Source organism: Lepisma saccharinum, chromosome 4 (genome assembly GCF_977018435.1).
Source record: "Lepisma saccharinum chromosome 4, izLepSacc3.1, whole genome shotgun sequence".
Lineage (NCBI taxonomy): Eukaryota > Metazoa > Arthropoda > Insecta > Zygentoma > Lepismatidae > Lepisma > Lepisma saccharinum.
The window spans coordinates 94,768,833-94,792,280 of NC_139232.1; the positions used below are offsets into that span (position 1 = coordinate 94,768,833).

The 23,448-nt window shown below is 39.9% G+C and overlaps 2 protein-coding genes across 2 annotated transcripts in view; both read left to right on the top strand.

The window, feature by feature from the left end:
• The first annotated feature begins 8,488 nt into the window (after positions 1–8,488).
• Positions 8,489–14,607, top strand: LOC145987275 (uncharacterized). Its single transcript, XM_083121790.1, has 3 exons — positions 8,489–8,646; positions 10,832–11,686; positions 13,928–14,607. The coding sequence occupies exons 1-3, from the start codon at positions 8,585–8,587 to the stop codon at positions 14,415–14,417; spliced, it is 1,407 nt and encodes a 468-aa protein (XP_082977916.1). The 5' UTR covers positions 8,489–8,584; the 3' UTR covers positions 14,418–14,607.
• Positions 14,608–19,036: 4,429 nt separating this feature from the next.
• The window catches only part of LOC145986645 (transmembrane protein 145-like), a 137,734-nt gene continuing 133,322 nt past the window's right edge, over positions 19,037–23,448 (top strand). The window contains exon 1 of the mRNA XM_083120913.1: positions 19,037–19,154. Within this exon, the coding sequence (XP_082977039.1) occupies positions 19,056–19,154 (99 nt within the window). The 5' untranslated portion in view covers positions 19,037–19,055. The remainder of the gene's footprint in view (positions 19,155–23,448) is intronic.

Below are 23,448 nucleotides of genomic sequence, written 5' to 3' on the forward strand. Positions count from 1 at the left end.
TCTATTCGCAGGTAATTATCGTAAAAGTTTGGAAAACAAAATTCGATTTGAAATTCAACAATTCGCACAGCAAATAAAATAAAAATGTGTGCAATAAATAAAATGAAATAATTCGTTGCATGAGTTAAGAAAAAAATTGGAGGCAATCAAATGGAATCGAACCAAGTACCTTCTACGTGTCAAACTAACACGCTACCACCACACCACCGAGCCTTCTGACAGATGAACAATATATTCGTCTCGTGACTAACGCTTGCTAAGTTCCTAAACATTGAAGCGCTTTTTTCTCGGGAGTGACTGACTAATGCAATTGTTGTTGTGTGTCACGGAGATATGTTTACTGCAACATTTGAGCACACAATCGAAACATACAGAAAAAATGTTTTTTCTGCACATCATTACTTTTCTCCGAATTCAAAAAATATCCAGAATCCAAACTCACTGCTAGTTACCCAGTTATGCAAAATGTGCCTGGACTACACGCATGCGCTTTATCAGGGATGCGAAGGAACCTCGCAAAGTTACAGAAGGTTCTCTGGGGTGCTGTCGGTTGGCCGCGGAGTCACGTGGTATCTTCTTATCAGTCGAACATGGCCTTGTGCAGCACACTGAAGCGAGCGAACGTATTTCATGTGATTTGTAAGCTGGAACAGACTTTACACGCGTCACAATCGACAGAGGTTTGTCCTCAGCTTATTCTTTAGGGACAGGCAAACCACACTAGGCATACAGAGTATAATGTAATATGGGAGGCAATTATTTCTCAATCTCCTCACACTGATCAATTTTATTACCCTTTTTGGAGCTAGTTGGTCATAGAAACGGATCTTATTATTGCAGTCGTATATCATGTGATGGCTTGGTTCAGTATGCTGATCAGGTTTTCTGACAAAAGCAGGGCAGGTTACCCAAGATACAATCTGCTTCCTTCCTCATCCTGTATAAAGCATACGAGCACATAGCACAAATATGTAAGATAAATATTTGTTAATTTGGTAACTTGTTTGCAATTGAATTTCTATCATTAACAGCTGCAAAGAAACAAAGGCTTTCCTTTTTAAAGATTACAATAAATAATTTTTATTTGATTAGGAAACTAAGAATGACTTCAGTATTCTCATGCAGTACACAATAGATTATAAACACTCTCTAAAAAATACTACTGCTCGTTGCAACACATTATTTCCACAATCAAGACACAAAATTAAGGGCATGCTCAAGTAAAATTACGTATATTTCTACAATTATCAAGTGCTTTACGGGCTCAACGTCAAATTTGGATTTGTCGGTTATCCAAATATTATTAATTTCGAAAATACTCTTTCAGTTGGTGGAATGTGCCTGAAATTGAATGACATATTAAATCGTGCACGTATTTTGTTTCTTTAATTAAAACTTTTAGTTTACAAATTAGTTCATCAAACCATCAAACCAACCTGTGTTCTTCTCCCTTGTTTATTTATAGTAATATCTAAAATCCCATTTAAGCATAGAAAACTTTTCACTGTTCATAAGTCAGTCATTGTTCTCTGCAGTTTGCAATGCAACATTCAGGCTTTCTGATCGTGCATCTTACGATTCACATCAGTGGTATTTATAAGTTGGTTTAAGAGAAATTCTCCATTTTTAATCTTTCAATATATGATATCAATATCACATTGCAAAAACAGTAGTAATGGTTTCAATCTCATTTGCTGGGAAAGAAAATCGTATTACTTTGGATTCGAACATGCAAACGCAAGTATCAAAGTATTTACTTTAGACAGCACTCACGATTTTGAAACGTGGAAAGGTTTAACGGAGAACGTTAAATTTGGTGTGTTGACATAATGTAGCTACTGCCATATTAGCACTGACAACTAGGAAGCGATCTCAATTATAACGTGGCTGCATGCTTTTCGCTAATAAATAACTGTGTTTTTTCAACGTATACACAAATGCATCGTCGCTTCGGAACAAGAAATGTTCATCTTTGCTGCTTTCAGATTACTAACATACGAAGTGGCATGTAATTCAAAAGCTTTGAAGAAACCTCAATTTTTATAAATAAGGTTGGATGAAATTAGACAAAAGAAAAAGTTACCTTCTGGAGGGCTCAAACTCAGGTTGCCCGCACGCTAGTCCGACACGCTAGCGAACACTCCAAACGAGACAACACGAAACACTTTTGCAAGTAGTCCACCAAAACGAAAGTTTATTTTCAGATTGCTACATACCAAACAACATTAAATAAAGGAACGTAAGTTGGACCGAGTATTATTCCATGTCGAGAACACGAGACATTACTTCCGACAATCTTCATCTCGTATTTCTCTTTGACATCACTGCTCAATTTACAGAAATGTATACCCGTGACTGGTATACAAGCCGCAGAATTACAATGTTGTTTGGGTTGTCTAGTCACAAGGCGATTGGTGGTCAGACATGGATGGCTTGCTTGAGTGCTTCTTCAATAGGGTCGTTACAACCCAGAAGTGTCCGTGACTGTACAATGAACTTCGAGTTGAACGGCATTGGGAGTGTCACTATTCATCTTAGCGACCCCGAAAACTATGGATTCTACACTAATATCGGTCGTTTTACATGTCACCCCTTCCCATCTCCCCCCCTAGGGGTGCCAGAGGTGTCTTGGTGTTGAACGGCATTGGGAGTCACTATTCATCTTAGCGACCCCGAAAACTATTGATTCCACACTAATATCGGTCGTTTTTTTATTATTTTACATGTCACCCACTTCCCACCCCACCCCTAGGGGTACCAGGGGTGTCTTGGAGTTGAACGACATTGGGAGTGTCACTATTCATCTTAGCGATCCCGAAAACTACGAATTCACACTAATATCGGTCGTTTTCGATTATTTTTAAATGTCACCCCCTTCCCACTCCCATCCCAGGGATGCCAGGGGTGTCTTGGAGTTGAACGACATTGGGAGTGTCCCTATTCATCTTATCGACCCCGAAAACTATGGATGCCACACTAATATCGGTCGTTTTCGGTTATTTTTACATGTCACCCCTTCCCACCCCCGACCCTAGGAGTGCCAGGGGTGTCTTACCCCACAGTATTTCTTTCCAGAGTGTAGTTCATATGTGTACTAAGTTTGGTCATCGTTAATGTCACCAATTAGCTTAGCGACTCCAAAAACTATGGATGCGACACTAATCTTGGTAATTTTTGACATTTTAATTTTCACCACTTCTTAACCCCCATCCCGATAGGTGATGAGCTTGGAGTTGAACGGCATTGGGAGTGTCGCTATTCATCTTAGAGACCCATTAATATCGGTCGTTTTCGATTATTTTTACATGTCGTCCACTCCCCACCCCCACCTCCAAGGCTATCTTACCCCCACAGTATTTCTTTCGAGATTTCAAGTGATACACGTACCAAGTTTGGTTGAAATCGCGTTCGAGAGTTATGCCGGAACAAACATACACACACACACACACACACACACACACACACCCACACACACACACACACATCCATTTTTATATATTAGATTAATGTCCTTATGGTTAACGAACCTTATTTATTCTCACTATACGAGTACAATGAACAAAATATTTTAAGGTTTTACCCACTTTCGGGAATAATATTTTGTGATGTCTTCCAGTTTTAACTTTTGTTGGCATAATATCCTGCATTACTTTTACGAGACGAGACGAGACAAAACGAGACGGGACGAGACGAGACGGGACAGAACCCTTCGAGACGAGACACGGGACGAGACAAACGTATATTTTGGAGACGAGACACGACTCCATTTTCACGAGACGGGACGAGAGAGACCAATGTCTCGTCTCGTCTCGTGGGCAACACTAATTCTAATATAAGATCCTACTCGACCACAACGCTGCAGATTTTAAAATTTGTCTGGCAACAGTAAAAAAATTATAATGTGATGTTCGTTTCATGACACACATGATACAGACAACATACAAGCATTAAAAAACACATACTGTACTAGTTATTTAAAAACAGGTGATATAAATATCCGTAACTGAACTGGAAATATTAAAGGGTCATTCCACGTCAATTCATCCAGGCCATGTCACCCACCATCCCCGATTTTGATGAAATTCGGTATGCTTATAGAACTTTTGATGTTGATTACAAAAATGACAACTTTTTTAAAATTGGTCAAGGAGTTACGAGCTTTTTAAGAACTCCCTGTACGCCACATGCAGCTCCAATTTGAATGACACGCATTAGGTTATAAACGATCGTATCTTCCCTCGGGTTTGCCGTAGAAACTTCAAGTTTGTTTTCTTTTGTTCAGAATAGTAGAAGCTTTCATTTAAATAACGTTTCAGATGAATGCATCAATAAACATGTATATTTATATATAGTTTTATGTATTTTATTAGAAAAATAAATGACTAACTTCCAGAGAGAATTTCATGCAATGCCCCCCCTTCAATTTCCCCCCAATTTTATATAGCTAGCTCAGAGTGTGTACTAATTGGGATGGGCGGTTCAGAGACAGGGTGATAAAGAAATAATTTGCATAAAATGACATTAAAAGTAAATCTTATTAAAAATGCTTATGTATTTAGCACAAAGCCTTAAGCACATTATATTTCAAGCTACAATATTCAAAATTTATGTTCACTATGTGTGAATGTAAGCATAGGCGTAACCTGGTGGGGGCAAAGGGAAGCTCTTGCCCACTCCCAAATTTATATATTAATTTAAAATTTGCAAGTAATAATTAACAGTGGAACCCCGATTTAAGTTCCTCGATTTTACATTTTCCTTCATTTTGCATTAAATCGTGGTGGTCCCAACATAGCAAATTGTTTAGAAATTTTCCAAGATTTTACATTTTCCCTTGTATTAAGTTTTTTCAGCTTGGTCTCCTGGATAACTTAAAATCAACGTTCCACTGTAAATTAGTTTCAACAGCCTTCATTTTTTTTTTTAAAAAAAATATATTATATAATTATATATATAATCATCATTATTAACATTCCAAGTTTAGCAAATTTATCTACGAGAACATTCTTTTTGTGCATTTTATCTCAATATGGAAGTTCTTTTTTGGCTACTCTTCATGGGGATACGTAATATGAAGTAAGAATTAATACTACACATTTGAACTGATTGAAGTTTTTTGAAATGGAGCTTTTTCGCCACATACCACAGAAAATATCCTTGTGACGGGATGGTTGGAACAGTAAAAATACTTGTATAAACTTCTATAGTATGAAGCAACAAGTACGGCAATTATGTACCAATTCCGTAGAAATAGTATTCAAGGCATAAATTTCTTAGTAATCATCTAGGGTGAAATGACAACAACCCACAGTACAATGTGTCAGTGATTGCAAAGTACTACAACAGTACCAGGAAGTATGCACTAATTTGAATTTACAGGTTCCGTAAGTTACTTTTTACAAGTAACTGAGTTACAGTCAATCATTAAAAAAGTTACTCAGTTATTGTTACTGGTACTTTGAAAGTAACTGAGTTTCCTTTACAGTTACTGTAACAGTAACGTACTGTTAATGATCATTGATTTGTGTAAACGTTACACAGTATCAATGATCATGAAGACTTCCGTGTTTTCCTTATGTTTCTGGTACATAATATGTATTCATATATTTACATTATTACTGCTAATAAATGATGGAAAACACAGTCATCTTTGCTTGAACGATTATAATTAAAAAATCAGTTGTATGCTGACCACGGAATTTTGAATATGGTGTCATTGATTCCACTTGCACCTATTTCTTTCTCCTCCATTCCAAGTTCAACCAGATCCAAAGATCCACTCCCTCGACAATGACTTCTTCCTAGCTGGACAACCACATTCCAAACGAACGCAGCAGTCTACCAAAAACAATGGAGTTTTCACATACAATTAGAAATGAATTACAGTAAAGCGTAAAGGTAAAGTGCTCCCCTGTGCTTAGCACCACGCCATGAAGGCGTATAGGGGGTGTGGGGGTAACGCCCCACACTTTCTTGATCCGGTCGTGAGTGGGGGTGATGTGTTCAGCATCACGCCCCTGACCGCCTTTACCCCCCAGGGTTTCCCCTAGGTACCCATGTTATTCGACACTGGGTGGGCGCCGGGGCCGCTTCCAACGTTAGAAATGTTCCCGGATTTGAACCGGCCGGGGATCGAACCCGGGACCTTGAGCATGGTAGTCAGTCGCGTTGGGATGTTCTAAATTTAGCATGCAACAAAGCATAGTTTCCTTGCCAGCAATTCCAAGAAAATCCTTTCACGTAGCATCCGGAGAAGGTACATATTTTATTTTTATAGTCTGGAACAGAATTGTCCAATTTAGCTATTTCCCTACTGCAAAAAGTAACTCTGTTACCATTGTTAACGTTACAGGTACTTACTTTTAAAAGTAGCTAGTTACAGTTAGAATTTCTAAATAAAAAGTAACTGTACTTGTAACTTTGTAACTATTTACTTCGAAACACTAGTTGTTTAACAGTCAGAGCAAAAATAGTACTATCTTAATGGGTGTCACTTGGAAACTATCTTCGGGTTGGGATAATCACAAAGTTTTCCATCGCATAAAAATAGTGTCCAGGATTATTTGATAAATACATTTGAAAAATCACAATTATTACTCTTTATTCGTTCGTTCCTCAAGTGCCAGGAGGATTACAAAATATATTTAACTTGTAAATTTTAATTAATATATAAATTTGGGATAGGGCAAGTGCTTCCCTTTGCCCCCACCAGGTTACGCCTATGCTTACATTCACACATAGTGAACATAAATTTTGAATATTGTAGCTTGAAATATAATGTGCTTAAGGCTTTGTGCTAAATACATAAGCATTTTTAATAAGATTTACTTTTAATGTAATTTTATGCAAATTATTTCTTTATCACCCTGTCTCTGAACCGCCCATCCCAATTTTTCCATCAGGCATTAGTACACACTCTGAGCTAGCTATATAAAATTGGGGGGAAATTGAAGGGGGGGCATTGCATGAAATTCTCTCTGGAAGTTAGTCATTTATTTTTCTAATAAAATACATAAAACTATATATAAATATACATGTTTATTGATGCATTCATCTGAAACGTTATTTAAATGAAAGCTTCTACTATTCTGAACAAAAGAAAACAAACTTGAAGTTTCTACGGCAAACCCGAGGGAAGATACGATCGTTTATAACCTAATGCGTGTCATTCAAATTGGAGCTGCATGTGGCGTACAGGGAGTTCTTAAAAAGCTCGTAACTTCTGAACCCCTTGACCAATTTTTAAAAAGTTGTCATTTTTGTAATCAACATCATAAGTTCTATAAGCATACCGAATTTCATCAAAATCGGGGATGGTGGGTGACATTTTCACAAAATTCTGGATGATTTGACATGGAATGACCCTAAAGCAAAAAAAAAAGGAAAATTAGAACTAAGCTTAAAAACTCAGGTGCCATGGCGACAGGGCGCCCTTATAAATCAGGCACGTATCCAGAAATATATTTCGGGGGGAGGGTCCGAACCATGTGTCCCAGAAATAATAATAATAATAATAATAATAATGTTTAAATTCAAACAATTAAAGTACAATTAAATTAAAACAATTAAAGTACAATTAAATTAAATATCAATTAAAATATGAAAATTTATTAATATAAATTTATTTTTATTATTCTTCATGAATACTTAAAAAGATGGTATAAAAGTATAAATATAACAGCATATATTTATTATCTAGTTTGCTTGTACTTAAGATTGCCAAATTTGTATAAAAACAAGGAAATTAATGTCAAAGAGATAAAGAATTGAATGAATAATAGAAAAGGATGTTCCTGATTAACATTTTCTGCATATTTTCATAAGTACTATTGTGCATAAATCTTCTTTGGTACTGTCATGCAAAGCAATATGATGCCAATATAACAATCCTCGTCTTCCAAGTTCATAGGAAATAAATAGCCATCGAATATAGTACATGAAATGATAAAAATACATTTTCATTATTTCATTTTAGTACTTTGTAAGTCTTTCGGGGGGTGAGTCCGAATCCCCTGAACACCCCCCCCCCCCCCCATGACCTTGGTATATACATATTCGTGTTTTAGACCTTGAAGTCGACGCATACCACATGCATGGCCCGGGGTCACATTCCCAAATGATAGCTTGGTTTTCCTTGTTGATGTAGATCATTGTTGTTGAAACTGTTTTGTGCTTGCAGATCCTATGCTGTTTCCTCTTATCTGATATTGAGTTACGAACAGTGTGCCAGAAGGTGATAAAAGAAACAGTAGGTCTCAACCTTTGCACAAGACTTTTTTGTCACTAGAAACACCAGTATTTAATCTTACAACAACAAAAAACAATGAAACTGCATCAGTTTTGGCTTCGATTTATCTTCCACCTGACGAAGCAACAATGGAACACAAGTGTCTTATTGTGTACATCAACGTGCACGCCCTCTTTTGATAAGATATGGAGTCGATAAAAGCATGATTTTTTTTCACTGTCACTGTCTTTGTCTCCATCTGGTGGTGTTATCCAGAAGCTGTTCTTGAACTAGAAGAACCAAGGATATCGCAAACAAGATACAAGTTTATTTCGTTCGAAAAGTGATAGAAGTACAATGAAGCTATTACTTCTTGTCTTAGCCATAGCACATGTTGCGTATTGTGCATGCCCAAGTGGGTAAGCGATTGTGTATTATTGTTACTATTATTTCCATTTTTAACTCAACGTACAGGTTAGTATTCTGGCTCTAATTTGGTACAATGTACACAAGTGGAATAATTGTAGTCACTAATTTATTATCTGAAATACAGTTAAACCCCGATTTAACGTTCAGGGGTTTATTTTTCCCGCCTTATACATTTTGTCTGACCGATATTAATTAAGAAAATTTCTTGGGTTACGCATTTCTCGCAATGTAAGTTGTTCTTTGGCTACCAGTGGTGAATTCAGGAGGTGGCCCGGAAATAGGAAATTTCAATAACCTGGCAGAGCATTCGGAAAATAGCTAAGGAATTTGGCAAGCGTGTTCACTTCGACTTTCTTTCATTCACATTAATTTAACGTAGAACGTACATTTCTGGGGTTTTCGTAATAATAAGCACTGATCCAGTCTTCTTTATTATTAAAAAGTCAAAACAATTAACGAATTTAAGTATCGTTCCGTTTTGATGACTAATATATATACCGGGTTATCCATTTGGGTATGGATAAAATAAAACATTAATAGAAACGTAAATGTGATAGTAGGAAAATTTTCGTGTTAGTGTTCTCGTGCGTGAAACATGGGAGTTTTGCTGTTGCGTGTTGGCAACATTGAAGTTTGAACTGATTCGTTATTGTTAAAATAGCGTTCACGAACCAGCAACGGGCTAAATGTGTCCTTTGGTATGCTAAGGATATATATATAATATTTTATATAATGAAATTCCATTACATTGAAACGTAACAGCCGTAGAGCGGCAGGCTGGTTTAATGTGAGCGTCTATTGTTGCAACGAATTTCAACTTCCTGCAGCTATTTTAACGGTGTTTCTGTATAATGGTGGTGACGTGCTTGTGCCCAGTCTTGATAAATTATAACACTAACAAAAACAATACTTTTTGTTTGTATTTGTGCTATAAAGTAATTTGATGCCTATAACATTTCTCCCGGTGAAGTTTGATATCCTCCCTGGAGGCGATTCAACACTATGGTTACAGTTCTCTTGAAACGCATAATCGAAGTTCCATTGCGTACACTGACTTAAAACATACACTTTATAGTTCTGTAACAAGCAAATGTCCATTAGCATGCTAATCAAAGGGTCCCGGGTTCGATACCCAGTGGACGCACGTGGCACAGTGGTTCAGATCCCACTTTAAACTGTAGGTCCAATCCCGATTAGCCTTCCTGCGCATAAAGTGGACTTAAAACAACAAATCAATCAATCCATTAGCATGCAATGTTAATTGAACACTATCCATTGTCAAGTGTTTTTACTTATTCTAAAGCGGCCCAAATACTATCGTGTATATACGCGACGTACATCTGCTACGTATTTTCGAAAGTACGTTACGCCAGGTTACCGGCTCAGGTACTCCGGTACTAACTGCTTTCTACAAAGCGGGGTCTCCAGGGACCGACCTTTCAGCGGTGGTACCTCATGGATTATCGTTATTCACAATAGATCAGTCTTGGCAGAGGAAGAGCAGTGCTATTATCTCCGCTGGTTTATTCCAGTGCTAACCTGCCCCTTCTTTACTCACGCGTATAAGCAGAAAAGTTAAGAACTCCCTAACACTACGTTTCGAGAGAGTGCATTATTGGGTAAGGAACCCAACGACCTCTACACCAATGGCTAAGCATATTTATAACTCCAACTTGTAACTAGTTAACTAACTCTCTAGCCTTGTTCAACCAGAAAGTTTATGGCTGCAGCAAATAAGCCTTCCTCTGGGCAATATCAATCCAATCTTTTCCATTCTTACCGATTTCTTATAGGTTCATCTCAACGTTATTCCTCCAACTTTGTCTTGGCCTTCCTACACGTCCCTTGCCATCAGGTTTCCCAACAAGAATCCTGTAAACTCTTCTTTCCTCTCCCATTCGTGCCACATGGCCTGCCCACCTAAGTCTTCATGATTTAATTATTCTAATATCTGGACATGAATACATATTATGCAGTTCTAAATTATGTAGCCTTTTCCACTCACCTGTCTCATCATCCCTTTTAGGTTCAAATATTTTTCTAAGGATTTTATCTTTAAATGCTCTTAATGTATGTTTCTCTTTTAATGCAAGGGACCAAGTTTCACAGCCACATAATATTACATAACTCCAACTTGTGCTTATGGGAAATCTAAAAGCGTGATTCTCTTTTCAGGCAAGTGGAGTATTGGGTAACAGACCCAAACGACCACTTCACCAATGACCAGGCAGGGCAGCGCCAGGGCTGCTTGACGCCAAGCAGGGGTGGAAACCCTAAGGCTGCAACCATCAACATTGACAGCAGCAAGCGATACCAGACCATGGACGGTTTTGGTGCGGCCATGAGCAACTCCGCAGCTTTCCTCATCCACTACAGCAGCCACAGGGACGAAATCCTTCAGGCACTCTTCGGAAGCGATGGTATAGGAATCAACTACATCCGTTTGGTCATGGGGGCGTCCGACTTTATGGGACGAGGATACGCATACACATACGACGACAATGAGGATCCTGACCTGAACCAGTTCAGCATAGCCGAGGACGAAGAGTACGTCATACCGACTGTCCTCGCTGCAAAAGCCATAAACCCAAAACTGAAGATACTTGCCTCTCCATGGTCTGCACCGGCTTGGATGAAGACGTCCAATAGCCTAAGCGGAGGATATTTCAACTCTGATTTCACCGACATTTACGGGAACTACTGGATCAAGTTCTTGCAAGCCTACAAGGATCATGGGATCGAGATTGACTCACTTACACTTCAGAACGAACCCTACTATGAGACAAGCGGGTATCCGACCATGCACATGGAGACTGGGCAAGCTGCCGAATTGGCCAAGAACTTAGGACCCAAGTTGAGGGATGCCGGACTCAATACCAAGATCTGGATCCTGGATCATAACTGGGACCTTGTGGACTATCCTAGGCAGGTTCTCAGTGATGGCGACGCAGCCCAGTATATAGATGGGGTTGCTTTCCACTGCTACGGTGGCGACTTCAATGCACCTTCCCAGATAGCTTCGGAGTTCAAGTAAGTTGTTTCATTGTTATTACCTCTCCTTGCTAACAGATCCAAACCTAACCTAATTTATCTGCTAATTACTCGCTCTCAATGCCTTGGAGTTCTCTATAGCGTCGCATTCAAACCAAGGAGTTACATTCCCGTTAGAAGCACATGGCACAGTTCAGATTGCTGTTCTTATTACCCTATCTGAGCATAAAGTGGATTAAACCTTACTCTCAATACCCTGCATTCGTAAATATGAGATAGAGAAACTGCCGGTTGGAATCAAAAGTTTATAATAATACACTCAATCTATTTTTGATTGTTTGTCAATTTATTTGCACTCCAAACGAAATGTTTTTTGTGCCACCTGTGTCATTAGTTGCATTGTGAAACTGTGCAACGTGGTTGCCCATACTCAGGGAGAATATTCGCGCTTCGGGGGTTCGTAGCGTCGAAACTAGGCGTCAAACATAACAACATTATTAAGGAAAGTTATTTTCACTCACTGTCTTCTATACGCTGTGAAAGCTTGTGCAGTAACAAATTGCACGTATTTCTATATAGTTCGAGACTTGAGAGTAGGCGAGATTTGCCTTCCAAGTCCGAAACGAGACGAGATGAAGAACGATAATGGCATATACAACTGATCGATTGAATGATTGAATTTGATTATTTTACATCGCTTTTCTACCACTTTTGGCTAATCGTGAAGATGAGGATGAGTGATGGATGATATGATGAAATTGATGAAGGTATGCTCATAAAGAAAACCCATTCGAACTCGAGACCCCTGGCGACGTAGCGCGCTGTGACAGGCATTTTCAAGTCGGGACTGGAACAAGACATAGCTCCTCACACCAACAGAAAGATAATGTCGCAGACATAGGCAAGTCTTCGCGCTGGAAAGACTCGCCTTACAATATTTGAGGACTAAAAGTGGTAAACGTTGTAAGTGCCAAAAGCGAAAGTGTCGTTCGTTCGCATCGTTCCGCACATCAGCCCGTAAGAACGTTCACACTAGTGACCTCTTTACACACCCTTTGACCTATTTACAGGGCTACCAGCCACATTTCACGTTTACCACATTATAAAGCATGGCACATTTCACAGTTTAACGTGGAAAACGGTGTTTGAATTATTGTGGCACTTACAGCGTTACCAATTTTAGTCTTCATTTAATTAAGATATATTGTTTTTAGTGTATCTGATCATGTTTTTAGAGGAAACCCTAAAATCGAAGAAAAAATATTTTAAAAAAATGTTCGATTTCATCATTCCCTGATCTTGCACCAACTGCTTGCAACGAAAGGAAATTACAAATAGTCAAACTGAAATATTGACACAAAGCTCATGTCGCATATCATGTGAGCAACTAAGACAAGCAACCAAACCATTTTCTACCATAACTCTAATTTGCACAATTTTAAATATATACCCACCAAGAAAGAAGTCCTCTACCACGATGCACAGGATCTACTTATGCAGGGTGTCATTTAGCGTAACGGTAAATTTAGAGCCGAAATGACTATACATAAATTGGGCCTTTGGGGAAAATTTTAGGGAAATGTTAGAGGGTTTGTATAAATGGGAGTGTAAATGAATCACTGAAGTTAAAGTTGCTGTTACTCCAAAAATAATAATAGTTATTTGTAAAACTGAGTTACAAGTAACTTGATACTTCCAAATAGGCGTATGTGCGTATGATTGCACGTATAAATCATAAAACAAATCCAGGCACTGATTTTGGGGGCCTTTGAAGGGCTACAGCTCCAAACCTCCATCTGCAAAGAGGCCCAAAAATTAGGGGGGAAAATAGAGATTTGATACATGGTGACCCTCCCCGATGGCGCAGTGGTAGCGTCGTCGCCTTGTAATCAAGGGGTGCCGGATTCGATTCCTGGTGGAGGTACATAGTGGTTCGTATCCCATTTGATCTGTAGATCCAGTCTCGATTAACCTTACTGTGCATATAGTGAACTTAAAACACCAATTCAATCCATCAATCCATGGTGAATATGATTGATTTGATTTATTGTACCTCGCTTCTTGTGCCACTTTTGACTAATTTGCAAAGATGGGGATGAGTGATGATATGATGAAATTCATGAATGGACACTCACAAACATCCATGCCCAGGCCAGGATTCGATGTGCTAACCACTCCGCCACGAGGGCCGGCAACATGGTGAATATAACTTAAATTTATATAGGGAAGCCCCTCACACGTATAAAACCGGACTTATAGAAATCCAATTTTTCTTTCCAGCACCAACATATACTTCACAGAGTGCACTGGGACGACAAGCGACGTAACCTGGCCACGTGTCTTCAGATGGAATCTTTATAACCTGTTCGTCGGACAACCGAGAAACTGGGCTAAGAACGTTATGCTCTGGAATCTCGTGTTGGACGAGAACTACGGACCCGTGTACGAGGGCAGCGGGGGTTGCAAGAACTGCAGAGGCATCATCACTCTATTCAGCGACGACAGCCATTTTGAAAGGAGCATCGAGTACCACGCCATCGGTCACATGATCAAAGCAGGCGATCAGGATTCCACGAGGATTGATAGCACTTCCGGGGTAGGCATCAACAACGACGTGTTCTCGGTTGCATTCGACAACCCTGATGGCACGATTGGCGTCGTTATCGGAAACAACAATTGGGAGAATGAGCAACCGATCGAAGTCAATCTCAAGGGCCAGATCCTGGAGTTTACTCTGCCTAAAGAGGGTGCCGTCACGTTCCGCAACTGAGATAAAATTGTTCTCTAATGTTTTCAAGGATGATAACAACCGCGTCTATTGTTCTTGATGGTAGTTAGGATTTGCTTCATGTAATAAATTTTAAAAATCATGTATTCTGTTGTATTGCTTATTTCCGATAATCGAGGACGTAAACGAAGTTAGCAATAAGTTGTGTTTTATACAGCGTATATTGCAAATATGATGCATAAAGATACAAACTGCCGGAGTACTAATTGAGGCGTGTGTACTTACATGAGGACGACGAACTCCAAAAAAGCGCCAGTATAAGATGTTTTCTTCCATGTATGAAATCAAGTTTGTTATCAGTAGGGAGCGAAAGTTGATGACCTAAAAATATAGGTATATGACCTATAGAATGTCCTAAAAAATTGAAAATATGCAAAAAATTACCATTAAATTTGTGAGTTTCAGGTTAAAAATTGAAATGGAAAGGAAATTAAACAAAATGCAATCTTGCTTTAAAAAAGGCACCAAATGATACCACATGCACATTCAATGAGGATGCTATGAGGATTTTCAATGGAAACGACCGAATAATTTTAAAACAATCTAACGAAAAAGTTGGAAACACTGAATGAATTGGTGTAAAATGCATTAATTTCCCGCATCTTTGCCTGGTGATGTAGTGTGGTGTGTTTCTGTGGCACTGTAAATAATAATAAATTATCAGGATCCACGTAAGACAATTTTTGTTTGTTCGTAAATTGAGATCCTGCGAGATATACTGTATATAGGCCTATGTTCACCTTGGTGAAAAGACTCAAGAATATTACCAAAATGAAAGAAGTAACAAGATGTGACGAAAAAGACGGGAATATGCCGAAAATCGGGGAAAATGACCTAAAACCTGAAAATTGGCAAAAAAATGCAAAAAAAAATGCACTTTAAAATTACCTTTTTTGGGTTCTAGAACAAGTGTAATATTGTGTATATTTAATGGGCATCGTGTCCGAGATGTCAGAAAAAATATGACATTTCATCAACTTCCGCTCCCTAGTCATCAGACATGTTCACTAGAAATATGTCGGAAATCTCGCAAAATTACCCACCGTATCATATAAAGTAATAACAAGAATGTATTATTAGTTGATTTATTTCAATCAACGAAGTGGGGTGTAAGGGGTACGTCATAGGCGTCTCCTGAACGCATGCTGCGCATGCGTCAATTGTGGGAGAAAGGACAGCTGCGACGACATTCATGAGCAATTCTACATTCTAAGTTTTTCATATAGGAGAAGTATTTATTTTACACGAGAGCGCTGAACTAAGCTTATATTACATTTCTTGGATTTGAAGTGAAAGAAAATAATAATTATTTTACCTCAATTGATGCATGCGTCACTTCAGATCCAAGAAATGTAATATAAGCTTAGTTCAGCGCTCTCGTGTAAAATAAATACTTCTCCTATATGAAAAACTTAGAATGTAGAAATGCTCATGAATGTCGTCGCAGAGCAAGCTCAGTACGACTGGTATTCTAACGGCAAGAAGGAACGAACAATATTTCAGTTCATTGTTTGAAAACACAGCCAAACTCACGAGTGTGACTACCGGAAGAGAACAATCAGAAGTTTTCCTTAATTACAGAATCCTCTACTTCGAAATACTTGATAATATTTTGATGCAAATAAGTGTTCGGTTTCAAGACTGACAAATTGAAGTTCCTTTGTCTTGTAGACACATCGAAATTTCAAACACATTCCATTAATTTCTCCTCCGATGCACTATGCCAGCTACAACAGTGTCATCCCCAAATATTCAATAAGCCTCAGCGCATTAAAAATGAGCTGTCTCTTTTTACAATGATCATTTAAAGTACAAAAATTGCACACCTGAAGAAGTTCTTCATGCTTTGAGAGCAAATCGAGATGTATTCGAGGAAACTTACAAACTCTTCTCCCTGGTCGAAACAATACCCTCATCCAGTGCATCAGTGGAAAGGAATTTATCGTGCCTCAAGAGAATAAAAACCTACTCAAGAAGCTCGACATCACAGAACCGACTTTCATCTTTGGCGAACGTTTCAATCCAAAAGGAGCTCTTGAACGAACTTATTGAACGTCACCCCTTCCATGAAGACATTATCGATAGATTTGCAGCCCTGAAAGATAGAAGGATCGATTTGATCTACAAAACGTAGGTGAGTCAAGCATGATTCAGTTCAACTTACTATTTGCTTTTCGTTGCCTATAAATGTACTTCTTCACCTGTATTATTTTAGGCACGAGCCGCTACTGGCAAGCTGTCCTTTTTCCCACAATTGACGCATTCGCAGCATGCACCGCATGCGTTCACGAAACGCCTCTGGAGTACGTACACCCAATTTTCAACCTCACTTCCACGTAGTACACCCTGGACTGAATTTTTTCAGACGACTGGCACTATTGCAGTATAATTTTGTGTGTGTTTTGTTTTTTGCCCTTTTGTGTTTTGAGGGCTCCTTTACAGCCTCAGCTTTTAACGAAAGTCAGAATATTTTAATATTTTAGTAACACGACATTGCAATTATGATATTTTAATTACGGTAAGGGGCTGGACCCCGTACAATGTGACGGGTTCAAAATCGCCTAAGTGCTTACGAACCCAAAATTTTAATTTCAACCAACGTAGTTTGGTATTTTCGCTCTAATTGGGTCCATTATACAAGCATTAGGGTCATTGCTGCATTATATGGAATAGACGCGCGGCACACACCCACACGGTGGTATTTGAAGTAATTGGCTTGCCAACCTTCGTGGCGGAGTGGTTACCCTAGCGGACTACAACGCCAGGTGTCCCGGGTTCGAATTCCGACCTCGGCATGGGTGATCTTTGTGAGCGTCTCTTTCTTCAATTTCATCATTTGAACACTCATCCTCATCGTCGCGATTAGCCAAAAGTGGCAGAAAAGCGACGCCAAATAACAAAAATCAAACCAAATTTGAATTATTGGAATGATGGTACCCTCTGGTTGCTAATTTTGGTGCTGAGAATAACTATATATATACAATGTATTTAATAAACCTATGGTTACTAGAATCCCCCCCTACAACTGGAAATTTTCCGAATATCACACAATTGTTTGAGTTTTGCTTTTAAGTCCACTTGATGCACGGAAAGGCTAATCTGGACTGGACCTACAGTCTAAGTGGGATCCGAACCATCATAGGCCGAAATCAGAAACCCTTGATTACAAAACACGTTGTATGTGTGTATGTGTTTATGTGTAATTTCACATAAATGCGTCCGGATTTGAGGGGGTTTGCGGGGTTTCAATCCTAGGCCTTTTTCTAGGTGGAGGGAAATTGCTTTGAAATGGGCCATAATGTCGATAAAATTAAGTACTGTTTTATATACAGGGTGGGCACAAAGTCGCTTTCTCCAATAAATGTATTTCTTCATTTATTGGGGGAAGCGACTTTGTGCCCACCCTGTATGTGGTAAAAATATAAATATTGTAACCAACCACCTCGCATGGCTTCATCTAAGAGTTACAACTGAAATTATACTATGCAAGGGGGAAGGAGGGGGGATCACGATGCTGCAACTCTTGGGCATCCACTGTTTGGTGTGTCGTTACTGTTTGCTGAAGTTGTGACGGCGATCTCGAAATCTTATTGGTCGCAAAACCACACAGTATTAGGACAGATCCGTTTTTATTTGATTGCGGTGGGGGTTATCCCTTAGCTGCCTCCATCTATTTATTTATTTATTTATTTGAGAAATCCTGAATACAGAGAGAATCCATTTTATATCAGGATATCAACAGCGAGAAAAATAGAAATTAACAACTGAGAAGGACGCACACATATATAACAAGAATAATAATAATAAAAATATAAGAAATAAACAATAATAAAACAATAACAAGAGGTAGAAGCCCTGAAGATGAATTTCTCGGTACATTATTACAACTTATTATACAAGATGATTAATCGTGTTAAGGAAGTAAAATTAATTACCACTATTCAATTTTTAATTTAGATTTTTTAGTTTTCGGTGGGGTTCAACCCCCGAGCTCTTCCCCTGGCTACGTGCCTGTATTAGGGGATATACTTTGTCAAAGGTACCTCTGGAGCAAGCGAACGAGAACAAGTCTCTGCGCAAGTAGTAGGAGGGTGAAAGCGACAGCACGGTATGCGCGACCTTGCTCCAAAGATAGTTGGGACAGAGTATAGTAAGGGAGGGTCATCAATGGCGTAGTGGTAAAGCTGTCGCCTTCTTAACAAAAGGTTCCTGGTTCGATCTTCGGTGGAGACACATATTTCAGTGGTTCTGAATTAACACTGTATGTCCAGTCCCGATTAATATTCACGTGCATAAAGTGGACTTTTCACGTGCAGTCGAATGCAGCGTGCGGATAATTTATTACCTGTTCAGCGAGTGGCCAACCTCGAACCTGGGGCGCGTATGAATTTCACATCTCGAGAATTTATCGATCGAAAATGTCAAAAAGGAAAATCATTCGTGGTGCCCGGAGAACATGCACAAGTTGACACGCAACTTCCCCAACCAAGGAGCATAGCCCCTTTTGTAATGCTGGACGTTGCCTTGGCGACGAGTCACGTGATCGGACGCACGCTTTGTGGACTACAGCTGTTGGGAAGCATGCAGGCACTGGCATGGCAGGCAGTCGAGAATTCGAACATGATAAGCGGGCGCCTGAAATTCTTGGTGCTTTTGTGTAGTTTTCCTGTGGAATATTGCGCGGCGAAGTACGTCGAAGGACATTTAGTTACCAATGAGGTGAGTCAACACGTTTCTTGTACACTGTTCTATGTTCCCTTTGTCTTGTTCAGGGTTTCAGAAATGCGACGAAGAGATCGGTTCGTGTTAACCTATTTTCCATTAGGATTGTATTTTTTCAGTCTTCCTAGAAAGTTCTCAAAATTTAAACTCGGTTACGGTTGAAATGTTTTTGAAATATAACCCCGTTACTTTAAATAGCAGAGGCGGTGATTAGGGGGGCAGTTGCCCCCACTTTTACCTTCGCACTATGCAAAACCTTATCTACACCCCACCCCAGTTTTGACACCTTGCCCCCGGTTTTGGAACCGAATCGCCGCCACTGTTAAATAGTAATTGTTGATTAATTTGATTATTTTACTTGTCGTCTGGTCAATGGCGACGATGAGGATGAATGATGATAATATGAAATAGATGCAAAGGGCAATCACAAGCACGCAGTGGTAATGTTGTCGTCTTGTAAACAGGAGGTCCCGGGTTCTATATCTGGTAGATGCACATATTGGTTCGATCATAAGTTACACTGTAGCTCCAGTCCCGATTAGCCTAGTTTTGCCTAAAGTAGACTTACAACATGAACAAAACCCGAGCACATGCATAGAACATAATACAAGCCCCACTGGTTGCGAGTCCAGTCGCCATAACCTCGTTAGTCTGCATCAATGAAGTCCAAGGTATACTACGTTGAAGTAAGGTTGGCAAGCAGTAATTGAAAGCTATTATATTCTCGACAAGACCGCCGGCCTGCTCCGTGGCGGAGTGGTTAGCACTAGGGATGGCCAAACGGTTCCGGATCCGAAAAATCCGGATCTGCTTGGATCCGGATCCGAGAAATCCGGATCTACTTGGATCTGGATCCGTAAATTCCGGATCCGGATCCGAGAAATCCGGATCCGGATCCGAAAATCCCGGATCCGGATCCGAAAATCCCGGATCCGGATCCGAAAATTCCGGATCTGGATCCGAAAATTCCGGATCTGGATCCGAAAATCCCGGATCCGGTCCGAAAATTCGGGATCCGGATCCGGGTCCGAAAGTTCCGGATCCGGGTCCGAAAGTTTCGTACCTCAATCCCATTATAATATTACCACACCTTAAAAGGTATTATGATCTTCGATTACAAATAAATTTTTCATTAGTTAGTCCTACAAGATTTTTTTTCAAGTGTTGTTCCTAAAATACTTTGCTACGCATCGGCTAACACAGTCGTGCACAAAAATAATCTTACCTGTTTATGTTAAACATAAAATGTCAGACGAGATTTTGTAAATGCCATTGAAACGAATATGTATTCATTCGAATGTATTGGAAATGAAAACACACATAAATGTGAGACATTCCATTCCAGGATGAAACCTTTAACACATATAACAAGATAGAAATGTTATAGAAAAATTATACAATTGTTCTACAGTTACAGTTTTACAAATTAAAATAAAACATTATAATATATGTAGTGTTAAATAATTACAAAGTGTAAGACTAACAAGGGAGGTTATCTAAAGGTCCCCCTCCGATTTCCATGAAACTTGGCAGTATAGTGGGGCCCAAAGGAAGAATTACGTGTTTTTTTGTTTCAGCTAAGAAACGGTTTTAGGTGGCAAAACCCCCTCAAATGTCAAGATGAGGACAAATTGAAGTGAGGATCTGACCCCTGTGTCTTTCCGATTTCCATGAAACTTGGCAGGTGTATAGTGGGGCCCAATGGAAGAAATACGTGTTTTTTTGTTTCAGATAAAAAAAACGGTTTTAGGGGGCAAAACCCCCTCAAATGTCAAGATGAGGAAAAATTGAAGTGAGGATCTGACCCTGTGTCCCCCTCCGATTTCCATGATACTTGGCAGGTGTGTGTATAAACGGGCCCAAATGAAGAAATACGTGTTTTTTTTGTTTCAGCTAAAAAACGGTTTTAGGGGGCAAAACCCCCTCAAATGTCAAGATGAGGACAAATTGAAGTGAGGATCGGACCCCTGTGTCTTTCCGATTTCCATGAAACTTGGCAGGTGTATACTGTATAGTGGGGCCCAATGGAAGAAATACGTGTTTTTTTGTTTCAGCTAAAAAACTGTTTTAGGGGGCAAAACCCCCTCAAATGTCAAGATGAGGACAAATTGAAGTGAGGATCTGACCCCTGTGTCTTTCCGATTTCCATGAAACTTGGCAGGTGTATAGTGGGGCCCAATGGAAGAAATACGTGTTTTTTTGTTTCAGATAAAAAAACGGTTTTAGGGGGCAAAACCCCCTCAAATGTCAAGATGAGGAAAAATTGAAGTGAGGATCTGACCCTGTGTCCCCCTCCGATTTCCATGATACTTGGCAGGTGTGTGTATAAACGGGCCCAAATGAAGAAATACGTGTTTTTTTTTGTTTCAGCTAAAAAACTGTTTTAGGGGGCAAAACCCCCTCAAATGTCAAGATGAGGACAAATTGAAGTGAGGATCTGACCCCTGTGTCTTTCCGATTTCCATGAAACTTGGCAGGTGTATACTGTATAGTGGGGCCCAATGGAAGAAATACGTGTTTTTTTGTTTCAGATAAAAAACGGTTTTAGGGGGCAAAACCCCCTCAAATGTCAAGATGAGGACAAATTGAAGTGAGGATCTGACCCCTGTGTCCCTCCCATTTCCATAAAACTTGGCAGGTGTATAGTGGGGCCCAATGGAAGAAATAAGTGCTTTTTTTGTTTCAGCTAAAAAACGGTTTTAGGGGGCACAACCCCCTCAAATGTCAAGATGAGGACAAATTGAAGTGAGGATCGGACCCCTGTGTCCCCCTCCGATTTCCATGATACTTGGTAGGTGTGTGTATAAACGGGCCCAAATGAAGAAATACGTGTTTTTTTTGTTTCGGCTAAAAAACGATTTTAGGGGGCAACCCCCCCTCAAATGTCAATATGAGGACAAATTTAAGTGGGCATTTGATTTGTGTGTCCCCCTCCGATTTCCATGAAACTTGGCAGGTGTATAGTGGGGCCCAAAGGAAGAAATACATGTTGTTTTTTTTTGTTTCAGCTAAAAAACGGTTTTACAGGGCGAAACCCACTGAATTGTCAAGATGAGGACAAATTGAAGTGGGGATCTGACCCCTGTGTCCCCCTCAGATTTCCATGAAACTTGGCAGAAGAAATACGTGTTTTTTTGTTTCGGAAAAAAATTTGTTCTAGAGGGCAACCTCCTCTCAAATGTCAAGATGAGGACAAATTGAAGTGGGGATCTGACCCCTGAGTTCCCCTCCGATTTCCATGAAACGTGGCAGGTGTATAGAGGGGCCCGAAGGAAGAATTACGTGTTTTTTTGTTTGAGCTAAAAACTGTTTCAGGGGGCAAAATCCCCTCAAATGTCAAGATGAGGACAAATTGAAGTAAGGATCTGACCCCTGTGTTCCCCTCCGATTTTCATGAAACTTCGCAGGTGTATAGAGGGGCCCAAAGGAAGAAATACGTGTTTTTTTGTTTCGGCTAAAATACTGTTTTAGGGGGCAAAACCCGCCTCAAATGTCAAGATTAGGACAAATTGCCGTGGGAATCATCTGACCCCTGTGTCCCCCTCCGATTCCCATGAAATTTGACAGGTGTATAGAGAGGCCGTATGCCCCCTGTTTCTTCCTATGCCATATTTACGTGGTTTCGGGGACTTCAATTTCTCCTCATCTTGACATTTGAGGGGGGGGGGGCTCTATACACCTGCCAAGTTTCATGGAAATCGGAGGGGGAGACTTAGACCTCCCTAGTAAGTAAGTGTATTAATTAATTACAAACCGCGCACGCGAGCACACACACTATATATATATATATGTGTGTGTATGTATATTATATATATATGTATATTAGCAGGTAACAATATGTTATAAGCACATTCTTACTTTCCAAAGAAGCGCATGTGGGATGGCAAAACGGATCCGGATCCGAAAGTACCTGATCCGGATCTGAAAGTACCGGATCCGAAAGTTTTGGATCCGGATCCGAAAATTCTGGATCCGGATCCGAAAGTTCTGAATCCGGATCCGAAAGTTCTGGATCCGGATCCGGATCCGAATCTGAAAATTCCGGATCCGCGGATCCGGATCCGGATCTGAAAATTCCGGATCCGCGGATCCGGATCCGGATCCACAGATCCGGATCCGGATCCACAGATCCGGATCCGAAAAATTTTAGGATCCGGATCCTAAGGATCCGGAACCAACCGGATCCGGATTTCGGATCCGCCAGGATCCGGATCTGGCCACCCCTAGTTAGCACAGCGCGCTACGACGTCAAGTGTTCGAATCCACGCCTGGTCATGGGTGTTCTTTGTGA

Bases quoted from the DNA above. Each gene is read 5' to 3' on its own strand.
- LOC145987275 (XM_083121790.1), top strand. From the start codon at position 8,585: ATGAAGCTATTACTTCTTGTCTTAGCCATAGCACATGTTGCGTATTGT. The intron at 8,647-10,831 runs GTAAGCGATTGT...TTCTCTTTTCAG, and splicing joins TATTGTGCATGCCCAAGTGG to GCAAGTGGAGTATTGGGTAA. The intron at 11,687-13,927 runs GTAAGTTGTTTC...TTTTCTTTCCAG, and splicing joins CAGATAGCTTCGGAGTTCAA to CACCAACATATACTTCACAG.